Below are 12,824 nucleotides of genomic sequence, written 5' to 3' on the forward strand. Positions count from 1 at the left end.
TCTTTATGGAAAGCAAAAGAAATCTTCTTATTACTCTGGTGTCTCTCGCAAAGCTAATCCTCTTGATCTTATTCACTCCGATGTATGCACTATGCCTGTTAAGTCTTTTGGTGGTGCATTGTATTTTGTTACATTCATTGATGACTGTACTAGGAAAGGATGGGTGCATTTGTTGAAAAGTAAGAGTGAGACTTTTAATGCTTTTAAGAAGTTTCATGCTATTGTCACTACGCAAAAGAGTACTAAGCTTAAATGTCTCAGATTTGATAATGGAGGAGAGTATGTATCTGCTGAATTTCAACGTTTTTGTGATGAAAATGGGATTAAAAGGGAGTTGACAGTCCCTTATAATCTGTCTTCTAATGGTATGGCTGAAAGGTATAATCGTACTTTATGCGAGAGAGTGCGTTGCACGTTGTCCACCGCTAATCTTTCCCAAGAGTTTTGGGGGGAGGCATTGAAAACTACAGTTCATATTTGCAATCGCTCTCCTAATAGCACACTGAAAAATGACATTCCAGAGGAGGTTTGGTCTGGCAAACCTGCATCTTATGATCATTTGAAAGTATTTGGCTGCGAAGCTTTTATTCATGTACGCAATGACTTGAGAACAAAGCTTGATATGAAGTCCATTAAAGGAGTCTTCCAAGGTTATGGGGAAGAAGGTGAAATGGGCTATAGAGTGTGGTTACCACAGTTTAGAAAGGTAATACGCAGCCGAGATGTAGTGTTCAATGAGGCAAAATTGCTTAAGAATGCTACAAAATCTGATGCTGACAAGAAAACAGTCAGATCTCAGCCTTCCGTGCCACCCATTGATGTTGAAAAAGAGCCTCATGATGCATTACCGCAAGCTGAAATTGATAATCAACCGGTTAACCTTAAGCCAGAAGAGGTAGGACTTGATTTTGATGCTCCTAATGAGGATGGACAGCCACCTGAATTGGCTGAAAATGATTTTCAACAGCATGATAGAGCTGAAATGAGTTGCCTTATGATGTAGAACCGTTGCCTAAGAATGTAGATCATTGAGTACGCAGGTCAACTCGTTTGAGAAAGCAACCGCAAAGATTTAACCCCTCTTTGGATCATGTAATGTTGACAGATGAGGGTGAACCTCTTACATATAAAGAGGCCAAATCATGTGAGTCAAGCAGTAAGTGGGAGCTTGCGATGCAAGAGGAAATGAAATCCTTGTATGCAAATGATACTTGGGATCTTGTGCCATTGCCTAAAGGGAGAAAGGCTCTTCCTAACAAATGGGTATACAAGATTAAGATAGTGGATGAAAAACCCAAGTATAAGGCAAGATTGGTTGCAAAAGGATATGCACAGAAAGAAGGAATTGATTTTCAAGAAATCTCTTCTCCTGTTGTAAAGCTTATAACTTTACGTGTCCTTTTTGCTCTCGTTGCGGTGCTTGATTTGGAATTGAATCAAATGGATGTAAAGACAACATTTTTGCATGGTGACATTGAAGAGGACATATACATGAAACTCCCTGAAGGTTTTGTAGTTTCTACACGCGAGGAACTTGTATGCAAACTGAAAAGGGCTCTGTATGGTTTGAGACAATCATCACGACAGTGGTATAAGAAGTTTGACACTTTTATGTTGTCTCAAGGCTTTAAACGCAGCCATGCAGATCATTGTTTATATACAAAAAGGGATGAAGATGGTAGTCCCATCATACTTGTTCTCTATGCTGATGGCATGTTGCTTGCCGGGAAACATAAGACTAGTCTTGATGCTCTGAAACGTAAGCTAAATTCAGCATTTTCTATGAAGGATTTGGGTGATGCAGAGCATATTTTGGGCATGCGTATTAAAAGAGATAGAAAGCTGAAATTGTTGTTTTTATCTCAATAAAGGTACATTGCAAAAGTACTTGACAGATTTAATATGGATGATGATAAGTCTCTTGGGGTACCTTTGCCTCCATACACTAAGCTTACCAAAGCAGATTGCCCAAAGGATGAGGTGGCATTGAAAGCAATGAAGGGAATCCCTTATGCATCAGCTTGTGGTTCTCTTATGTATGCTATGGTTGCCACTCCTCTCGACATTGCTTATGCAGTGGGAGTTGTTAGTCGATACATGTCGAATCCTGGCAAAGCGCATTGGGAAGTTGTCAAATGCATTCTGAGATATTTGAAAGGTACACAATCAAAGTGTATCTGTTATGGCAAAAGTGACTTAAAGTTGCAGAGATATTGTGATGCAGACATGGCAAGTGACGTGGATACCAGGAAATCTACCAGTGGATATGTATTTGCCATTGCTGGTGGTGCAGTCTCTTGGTGTTCTAGGTTACAGAAAATTGTAGCATTGAGTACTACTGAGGCTGAATATATTTCAGCCACAGAGGCTTCAAAAGAGGCCATTTAGTTGGGCAAACTTGCAAAAGAACTTGGCATGTCTGCTCATACACCCGTGCTGGGTTGTGATAGCCAGAGTGCTGTCTATTTACCCAAAAATGCCATGTTTCATGCGCGTACCAAACACATAGATATGCGGTACCACTTCATACGACAGGTATTGGAGAATGGTCTAGTCACCTTGACTAAGATCCATACACAGGATAACCTTGCAGATGTTCTCACCAAGAGTCTTGCTAAGGCTCAACATGAGCATTACATACAGCTGGTGGGAGTTGGTTAACTTAAAGACGTCATTTATGTCTTTAAGTGGAAGGTTGTTGGGTTAAAGGCCTAAATAACCCTTTTTTGTACATTTTTATACTTTGTCCAAGCTCATATTGAACCTGGACACAAATTTTTTAAAGTCACTTATAATAAAAGTCGGAAAACCCAAAACTCACTTATTGAGTTTTCCCCAAAAACGTGAGCTCCCTCTCTCTCCCTGCTCCGATCCCTAGTGCTTCCTCTCTTATGCACTCCGTCTCCTGCTTCTTGCCCTGTTGGGTTAAAGGCCTAAATAACCCTTTTTTGTACATTTTTATACTTTGTCTAGGTTCATATTGAACCTGGACACGTTACTTATATCACTTATAATAAAAGTGGAAAACCCAAAACTCACTTATTGAGTTTTCCCCAAAAACGTGAGCTCTCTCTCTCTCCCTGCTTCGATCCCTAGCGCTTCCTCTCTGCTGCACTCCGCCTCCTACTTCTTGCCCCAATCCTGCACTACATCGCGACACGCACCTACCGGCACCTTCTGCTTCGCGCTTTCACACTGAACTGGAAAGAGATGGTCAACGACACAAGAGCATGATCCACTGCCACACCAACAGGTCTGGGTCCAACCGTGAGATCCTGAATACTAGAGATGAGACTCAGCTGTGCCATGACATAATCCACAGTGCTGCCTCCATGTTTGTGTGGAAAGCATGTAAAACCCCCCACATCGGGAAATCTCTGTAGGCCATTCAAGATGACCAATCCATGTGCAATCCCCATGTCTATCAAGTGTCGTCCATACTCAATATGTTCCCCATCCTGTGATAGTCTGGATAGGCCCGTCTCTGTAACATCGAGCTCTCTCAGCATCTCCTCTGAGGTATCAAAAAACCGTCTGATGATGGGCAGTCCTAGCATTGAAGTCTCCTAAAATGATGATGTCACCATCTCTAGAGAACTCCCAGATGTCATCGTCCAAAATAGAATAGAGGGACTGTCCTCTGGGCGGTGCATACATTGACGTACTCGAGGGAAAGTAGCAAATAGCAATGTAAAGATATCTATCAGTCTCTGCTCTCAGTCTCACCCACATGTACCTAGCTTGCTCATCCCTGCGAGCTATATGTATCAATGGTTGCAACTCCCCTTTGAATAACACTGCCACTCCTCCTGAGCCCCGCCCTCTGTGCTCTGTTCGTGTCTCCTGTCTACAAGCGGTCTCCCATCTGTATCCACTAATGTGAGGCATAGTCTGCCGAGGGGCCTGATGTGTCTCAGGGTAGAAGATGATGTCTCTCCCACTAAAACTTTCCTCAAAAGCACCCACATCAAGACGCATAGATCCATTACAATTCCAGTTAGCAACTTTGAGTGTGGTCCCATAGGTCGCACACCGTCATGTGGAGCGTGGCTCCAATATCACCACTATTCCATCTCGGTAAAAAGCAATCTTACCTTTTTCCCTTGTGGCTCTAATCTCTTGCATTACCTCTTGCATATGAGCGATCTGTGAGAGGGTAAGATCATCCCCGAGAAAGATGCCCGTTTTCTTCAAAGTTGGTCTCTTCTTCAAAAAGTCCTTCGCTTCCATGGAGGAAAAACGAAGGATGAGTGCCCTTTCTTTCGAGGTTTCCCCCTTGCTCCCATTTTTCTTGTTGCCCACTCTCCATTCTCTTGAGTGCATCGGCTGATGAACCCCCATAAAAGCCATGAGTTCTTTTACCTCTTGGTCCACATTGTCTTTGTCTTTAAGGCCACAAATTCTCACATGTAGAGAGCGCACATGCCTTCTTTGCTCCTCTTCTAGTGTCAGGTTAATTATGTTGGGTGTGGACGTTGTTTCCTTGCTTTTCCCTTTCTTGGCAACCTCAATCCATTTCTCGGCCTCATCGGCCTTCTCTTGAGTCTTTGTAATACAATCCACCCAAGAGGTCGTCATTTCTTTGTGCTGCTCTTCCCCCTCTTTGATCGTGTTGAGCTCTTCTATTACTGAAGGTTGCAGTTCTCCTTCTTCAAGTGTATTTCGTGATCGTGCCTCAGCGAGCTCCCTCTTGAGTGACACAATCTCTACATCTTGGGCCGTCACACGATCTCCCAGTGCAATGATCTTGCTTTCTTGGGCTAGAACGCGATCTTCGAGCAGATTTATTGTACCTAAAAGGTGGCGGTTAATCTTGTTAATGGTCTCGACCATTTCTTCTTTGCACTTTTGGACTGCTCTTCTAGGGGGTCGGGCTTGTCATTCTGCTTCCTCATGGTTGGTCATTACTAACAAACGAGACGAGACGAAATGTTGCGGAGATCTACACGCACCCGGGCTTCCACATTATGCATACATGTTCCCGCATTAAGCATACATGGCATATTTCATTTCTGCAATTTCCTGCAGTTTTCTAAAAGTCTGCAATTTCTAAGTTTTGTTGTGTCTGAAATCTGCTATTTCCTGCTATTTTCTGAGAAGCTACACAAATTGGAAAATTGGAAATCTGCTCTGATATTTGAAAAGAAACTGCCTGCTGTACTTGGACACTTTTTTGACTGCTGTATTTGAATGACGCTGGGGCTGGGGAGTGATGCGCATTGGGGCTGAGTGCAGCTCGCGTAGCTTCAGCAGGTGCAGCAGGTCACACCAGCAGGTCACGCGAGAGAGAGAGGCTCACGCATTGCGAGACACACCCAGAGACAAATCACAATGTTCTTCCATCGAGAGATTGAGCAGAGACGAGACCAGCAAGAGAGGAGGGATATAGGGCACATCATTAGCAGAGGCATATCAAGTGATCAAGCAAGAGAGCTGGGGAGATCCAGGAGGTCTAGGATGAGGGGATGCTCCCATCAAGGGAGGAGGTTGCAGCAGGGGATTAGATCTACATTGGCGAGACATGGGAGACGCCTTGTGCAGACTCTCACCATGGAGGACATCCACATGATCATGCAACGACCGATGCGAGCCATCTCTGGATTTTGATACACATATCCACCATTTTGTATCTGTTCTCTGAGATACACACCCACTTTTGTATATGTACCTCTCAGGCTCTTGCTATCTCACCTTTTACAGCTCTAGTAATGTTTTTGTTTAGTTAATTTCGTTTTTCCTTTTTATCCAGACCTTGAATCAGATTCACTATGATGTAAATCTCTGGTCTCATAGGTCAAGATGACCTTTAAAAGACATTGATATAACATTTCATTTCATTTTCATTTCTGTGTGTGGAGGAAAAATTGCTATATATTGTGTACAAAGAGACCTCTAGGATGCTCATTGCCTATCACCCAACAGATGAATACGTGATGTGTGTTATGATACATCACAATGGCATGTAGGAAGATCCAAAATAAACAAGTGAGGAGGTGCGTAGTGCCAAGTGATGTGGCCGTGATCCAAACTCGAAAGGATTGAAGATCTTGCCCATGTCCTAAGAAAAGAGTATTCAAGTCATTCCTCTGCCTTGGAAAAGCCTGCTCAAATATCCCACTCGCTGGAAGAGTATGCAGCAACTCGGTCCAAATAACTGTTGATGTCGTCGACGTTGATGAAGTCTGTGAGCCCAGAATGTGAGCACAACTAGTCTTCCATATGGTCCATAATGTGATGCTACAAAGTGTAGTAAAAACTGCATCCCACTGATGAAAGTCAGACTGATGTACAATGTCTGGAACCATCTGTAGAGTGCCCCGTCTGTATCCCAAGGATGTAAGCATGAAAACCAGATCTGTGGGAGGGAGTATGTGACCTGGAAATTGCAAAAGCCATGCAACTGCCCCCCACGTCACAAACCCACCATGAATGCCCTTTCTTATAAGCAAGCAACTTACCGCCCTCCACACTGGCAGTGCATACGGGCAAACCCAAAAACAATGGCATAAAGACTCCTGTTGTAAAGTACATTGCTGGCCAGTCAGATCATGACCAGAATGCGCATCCCAAGTGCCCACAGGCAGTCCTGCATGTGCAATCGTTCACATGAAATAGCATAATACTCCATATGCATGGCCAAAACTGTAGCTGAAAAACATATGCGCTGATCTGACCATATCTTTGACAGACACGGACACTGGGGGGCTGCTGTCCCCTAGGAGGATCCACCTCCCAATGAAAACAGTGTACTCAAAGAAAAAAGCAGGGTCCCCATCAATCTGTACACAAAGCCACTGCCACTCACCTGGATGCCAAAGCCACTCTGCCAAGGGAATCCATCCCTCCCAAATCCATAATCTCCAAAGTGGTGCCTCCTCCGCTCTCAAAACAGAGTAAACGAAAGAGCCCCTCGGGCCTCCCCAAAGAGCCCACCACTTGAATAGGTCGCCAATGAGCCTCCAAACACCAATCATGTGGTACCTCACCCTGAAATGTAAGTCTCCAATGCTGGCCTGGATCATCCAAGCTCCTCCAAGCATCATGGTCTCTATCAAATCAATGCAGGTCGCATAGTCAGCCATATCCTCAACAGGGAGCACATGAAATGAGGCATAGCAGACATATGCAACAGGGTCCCAATAAATAAGAAACGAAAGGTCATGCACCAAGAGCCATCACTATCAATAGACAGAAATCAAGGATAAACACGAGATTAGGCATGGTACGGAAATTGCTTCCAAGGCTTAGCCTGAGGAAACAAACCCCCAGCTTTGGTTTGTGCTTTTGCACAAAAAGAACCTCCAGTTTTTAGATGACGATGTTGGAAGAAACTCAGTCATCCATTGTAGAGTGGGTCCCAAGCCCCTGCCTCCCTGCATATGAGCTAAGCTCTGCCTTAAGTACTGCTCCATAGAGGCCAATCATGATGGTCCCATAATTCCCTGGGGGTCCATGGTGTTGCCAAACTTGTGGATAGGTACAATAGTGTGTCTAGTCCACTCCTCTGGAAGGCCCTTAGCCATAGCCCTGTTGAAAATGTGTGAATTAACGGGGCTCTGGTGTCGGCTGCGTAAATGAAATGCTCACTCTTTAGTCCTGTGTGGTCAATAGACCTGTGGTGCTGTAGTCGGCGTATGGCTCGTGTTGCCATATCTGTGGTGAAGAGAGTGGAGATAGTAGGTAGTGGCTTTGGTATCAGAAGCTGCCTAGGGACCAGTCAGCAAGGAAAATCGTGGTCAAATTAGAGGCTACCAAAGAAGATTGGTCAAGAAGGCAGCGAAAGAGAAAACCACCGGGATGAAGCATGTTTCAATGCCACACTAGAAGAGGAAAGCTCACAAGCAAGCTCAATATACGGACAACTAGTGTCTTGTAAACCAACGGGATGATCTCACAGAAATTCAAATAAAGCACAAAAAAGATTGCATGCCTCGAGCTATACAAGCCAGGAAAGAGGCCATAAACGCCTCTTGAAGAGATGGTGATCAATGATGGGACCACCGTATATAGGATCTCATGGCCTATGAGACAAAAGAGGAGAACACGTCATCGAGTATGTTCAACCCTGTTTTTTCTCTCTCTTTCTCTCTGCGGCTCATTCTGCCTCTTTTCTAAAACCTTCATATCAATGAACTATGAACCTTAGAGAATGGACAGTAACCTGAGACATACGAAAGAAGACTAAGATTTCTGAGCCACACTGTTGGCAGCACAAAAATGGCAGTCATTATGGTGAACAGTTCTGTTCCCGTCAACTGGAACCCATTGAAACTGATCTTTGCACTTGGAAACAATGCTGACAGATTATCACCTTCCAGAATAAGGAATTCTACACAGCAAGCCTGCATACAGACAAAAGAACTATAAGGATGATTGCTTGTGAAATCTATTGTCCAAAAGTTCAGATGGACTGACAAGGTTCGAAGTACTTACATAAAGTTCAACATACAAGATAATCTGCAGGCACACATGTTAAAATATACCTCAGCATCAGCCTGCATTGAAACTCTTTATGAACAATAGATGTCGATGTGAATATTACTTACAGAAATTATAAATCGACCAGTCATCCCAAACGCAGCTTGTCCAATGTCGGGGTAAGTCTCAAGCCCTATTTGGCTATCGAGGCACCGCCGAAGGAGGAGCCCAGTGTACCAAGAAACAATGGCAAACACAAATAGAAGACCCAAGCCAAGCCAGCCACCCTCTCTCACAGCATAAGGAGTAGTAAGAACTCCTACTCCACAAAGCACATTTATACCTAAACCATAAGCCCATAACCATGAACACAGTAAGCTTCAGACACTTTGATTCATGCAGGTAAAAGTAATGAGAGTTGACCATTTAAGGCAGCTTGTGTTGCACTGCATCCAGGAGGTACACCATGGGCAGCCTCTGCAGATTTGGAAGAAGGATACTTTGATGCCACAGATGGGATGGGCTCATCAATTGGTTTCTCAGTTTTGTCAGCTTTCGTTGGCAGGAGGGTAGCAGTTAATGGACTCAATTTGTCAGTAGACTTTGCCCGTCGCTTTAACGAGCTCAACGAGCTTGATATGTATGACGCACTTAAGTGTGAAATGCCAGGGCTCAGAAAGTTGATCCCAGGTGAAGCAAAACTACTAAAGGCATCCATGGATTGCCTGTAATTTACAGAAAATAATCGTCAGATTTGAGCAACAGTTTGATCCTGTAATAGCTTCTTAAAAAGTCGTGTTTTACTTACTAACAAAATGCTTCAAGACACTGGCAACAAACGAAATGATTGTTGGAACTCTCTCTCTATCAGCTAACCCATTATATAAGCCCTCACCCCATCACCCCTCCCCACCTATTTCGTCTCAGTTTCAGTTTTTCAGTTCTTTGTACTTTTTGTACTCAAACACTATCAGATTCACCAATTGTAACTTTTGGTCTCATAGGTCACTTGGCCTCTTGTAGACGTTAATATAACATTTCATCTCATCTCTCTTCTCTCTCTACCAGTTGGGAGTTGATTGCACTTGGTAAACGTAGCCAGGGCTGAGGCCGAGAAAGAGGCAGGGTCAGGCTGAGGCGAAACCAGAGTCCAGCCCAGTAGACAGATGTGCGTGCGACCATGATCAGCGAGCAGCAAACACCGTGCCGGTCAGCACCTCAATTACGAGAACATCAGAACCTTTGATGACGTGGCAACTCTCGACGGAGGCTGCATCAGAGGATTCGGATCACTTTGGCTCGACATGCACGACGCCCGGTCAGACTGACCATGGAGGAGATTGATGAGATCCGCCAGCAATCGATGTTGGATCTCCTATGATCTAGCTATCCCAGCTAGTTGTTTAGCTGCTTAGTTCACACCTAGCAGTTTAGGATTCCATAGTAATTTATTTTGGCATTTTGTCATTCTGTCATTTTGTCATCTTGTTACTCTGACTTTGTATCAGATCCACCACATTGTAACTTTCTGGTCTCATAGGTCACTTTGGCCTTTTGAAGACGTTAATATAACATTTCATTTCACTTTGGCCTTTTGAAGACGTTAATATAACATTTCATTTCATTTCTCTCTCTCTCTCTCTCTCTCTCTCTCTCTCTCTCTCTCTTACACAGTCCCCCCCTGGGCGAGGGCAGCCCTGTGGGGGGGCGTTAGCAAGAAGCCTCGCCCTCCCCTCCCCAGCTCACACATCTCGTCTCCTGCAGCTGCTCTGCATCGCCCTGCCGACCTCGAGAAACACAGGTCGTGGTCGTCCTCGCCTTGCAACACAAGAGCCGCTCTCGGTCTCAAGCAACACAAGCCCGCTCTGCAACACAAGAGCCGCTCTCGGTCTCAAGCAACACAAGCCGACCTTTGATACTCTGCACAATCTAATCCTTTGTGTCGATTCTCTGAGAATCGATTCTCAGACGGTTCCCACATAAGCTCGACCACTTAACACAGTCAGCCGACTACGTCAGAGCTCCCCTCACGTGACCTGCAGACAACAGTGCCTGGTTCGGACCTGCTGGTTCGGACCTACCCGACGGTGAGCATCTATTCTCTGGCGACAGTGAGCATCTCTTCGAATCTCTTCGACAGCGATAGTGCATTCGATTTTGCTCGCCACTGGCTCGACTGTTCGACTACTCGATTCAAGCTCGACTACTCGACTGGCTCGTGCTTGACTACTCGATTCAGTTAAGCTTGAGTTTTCGATTTCCTGTTAGGTTTGTTTCAATTAATCAAGGGTTAGTTCTTGCACAAGCTTCTTGCACAAGCCTCGACCCTTGCTTTTCCAACCAAGCCCACAGTTCTCTGCCGAGGCATACAAACCCTAACTAAGCAGAGATTCACACAGAATCTCAGTTTTGTGTGTGCTCTCAACAAGAAGAAGATTAGCATCGGAAGCATGACGACCAAAGCCACCACTCCGAAGAGCTTTGCGAAGACACGACCAAGCTTTGCTGCCGTTTTAGCAGCGCCAAGTAAATCTGACCGAATCGAACGCCTTCAAGCAGATCTCGATCGGGTCATGGAAGAAAATCGCGACCTCAAAGCTCGCCTTAGCAAGCTTGAGGCACGATTTGATTCCATGGTCGATCTCGCCACCAACAAAGTGAAAGAAGTCGAAGCCAAGGCCATCGAAACACACTCGGCAACCCTTGCACAGGTGAAGACATGTGTGACAGTAGAGCTTCGAGAACAACGACTCCAAACAGAAAATACCCTCAAGATCCGCATTGGTGGGCTACCTCAAGCATGGGAAACGACCAAGTACGACTTCTCGGAACGCATCAACTTCCACAATGAAACCCTCAAGCCGATCAAGGTCGACCACAACGCAATAGGCCGTATCACTTGGAGAGGCCCTGACATGCCTATACCAAGTGGACATGCCATCCTTGAATTCGAAAGTAGAGAAGGTCGGCTCAAGGTTCTCCAACAATCACGTCTTCTCAAAGACACCAAGTTTTGGATCGCAGAAGAACTCACCCCGCTACAACTCAAACGCAAAAGTGAAGAGCTCAAGAAGGTACATGAAGCCCGCAAACAAGGCAAATGGGCAGTCTACCGAGGTGGTAAAGCCATCATCCAGGAGTTTCGAAACCCCAAATCGGCTCTCCCCACAGCTGATCCCTCTTAGGTTTTTGTCTTTTTCATCTTTCCATATTTCCAATGGACCCTCAGTCCTTAACTGATATGTATTCAGTGCGATTTGCTACAAATGTCACCGTTGTACTGTTTGTTTTTGGTCCCATGGGTCATATCTGACCTCCGTGGACGATAATTCAATCTCTCTCTCTCTCTCTCTCTCTCTCTCTCTCTCTCTCTCTCTCTCTCTCTGCCCTGCTTTCTCACTGCCTTGCTCGCTGATGTCCCCGCCCTGCTCGCTCGCTCTGCCCCCTCGCCCTGCTCGCTGACCCCCGCCGCCCTGCTCGCTGTTGTGCCCGCCTGCAAACCTTGCCCGCCTGCAGCCCCGCGCCTAGTGCCTCCCCCTCCTCGCGTTGCCTCTGCAAACCCGCCCCCCCCTCGACTCGCCTGCAGGCCCGCCGAGACGCGTGAATGAACAAAGGCAGCCCCCCCCCCCTCCCCCACTCTCTCTACCATACTTCCCACTCCCCTCCCCCCCTCCCCCCCCACACACACTTTTGTTTTGTTTTCCACACACACACACGGTTGAGCATTTTGAGGGCACATATTCTGGTGACTCCCTTGTGGCCGGCTCCCCCAATTGCCCAACTGTCGCGCCTACTACTAGGGTGGGTGCACACGTACAGCTAACTCTCTTGCGGACGGCGATCAAGCATGAGGAAGACAAACGATAAAGCCGACCCCCTAGAGGATGCCATTCGAAAATGCAAAGAGGAAATGACGGAGATCATCACCAAGTTGAACCGCAATCTCTGGGGCACAATAAACATCCTCGAAGGACGGGTGCTGATCCAAGAGAGCAAGATAAGCACGCTGGAAGACTGAGTGACGACCCAAGAGAAAGAGATCGCGTCACTCAAGAAAGAACTCGCCGAAGCCCGATCAAGAAACACAGTGGAAGATGGCGAACTCCAACCCTCAGCAATTGAAGAAATCAACACAATCAAGGAACAAGTAAGGGCCATCAAAGAGAGAGAAGAACAGCACAAAGAAATGACTACTTCTTGGGTGGATGTTCTTACCAAAACCCAACAGAAGGCGGACGAAGCCGAGAAATGGATCAAGGTGGCCAAGAAAGGAAAAGACAAGGAGATAACGCCCACGTCCACACCCAACAACATCATTAACCAGACACTAGAGGAGGAGCAAAGGAGAAGGGTGCGCGCTTTACATGTGAGAATTTGCGGTCTTAAAGACAAAGGCAATGTGGACG

General features: G+C 45.8%; 2 protein-coding genes across 12 annotated transcripts in view; one reads left to right on the forward strand and one right to left on the reverse strand.

Moving 5' to 3' along the window:
* The window catches only part of LOC147440239 (amino acid transporter AVT1C-like), an 84,132-nt gene that overhangs the window by 19,534 nt on the left and 51,774 nt on the right, over positions 1 to 12,824 (reverse strand). For 10 of the 11 annotated variants that reach the window (XM_086530027.1, XM_086530024.1, XM_086530028.1 and 7 more), the window contains 4 exons: positions 8,842 to 9,143; positions 8,547 to 8,761; positions 8,434 to 8,457; positions 8,162 to 8,342 (listed from right to left, as the gene is read on the reverse strand). In XM_086530027.1, coding sequence (XP_086386153.1) covers positions 8,162 to 8,342; positions 8,434 to 8,457; positions 8,547 to 8,761; positions 8,842 to 9,143 — 722 coding nt within the window. The remainder of the gene's footprint in view (positions 1 to 8,161; positions 8,343 to 8,433; positions 8,458 to 8,546; positions 8,762 to 8,841; positions 9,144 to 12,824) is intronic. The other variant, XM_086530029.1, reaches the window with a different exon arrangement.
* Positions 10,691 to 11,772, forward strand: LOC147440240 (uncharacterized). Its single transcript, XM_086483491.1, has one exon. The coding sequence runs from the start codon at positions 10,869 to 10,871 to the stop codon at positions 11,601 to 11,603; it is 735 nt and encodes a 244-aa protein (XP_086339617.1). The 5' UTR covers positions 10,691 to 10,868; the 3' UTR covers positions 11,604 to 11,772.

The sequence above is a fragment of the Adiantum capillus-veneris genome, chromosome 15 (assembly GCF_014529385.1).
Source record: "Adiantum capillus-veneris isolate H3 chromosome 15, ASM1452938v2, whole genome shotgun sequence".
Lineage (NCBI taxonomy): Eukaryota > Viridiplantae > Streptophyta > Polypodiopsida > Polypodiales > Pteridaceae > Adiantum > Adiantum capillus-veneris.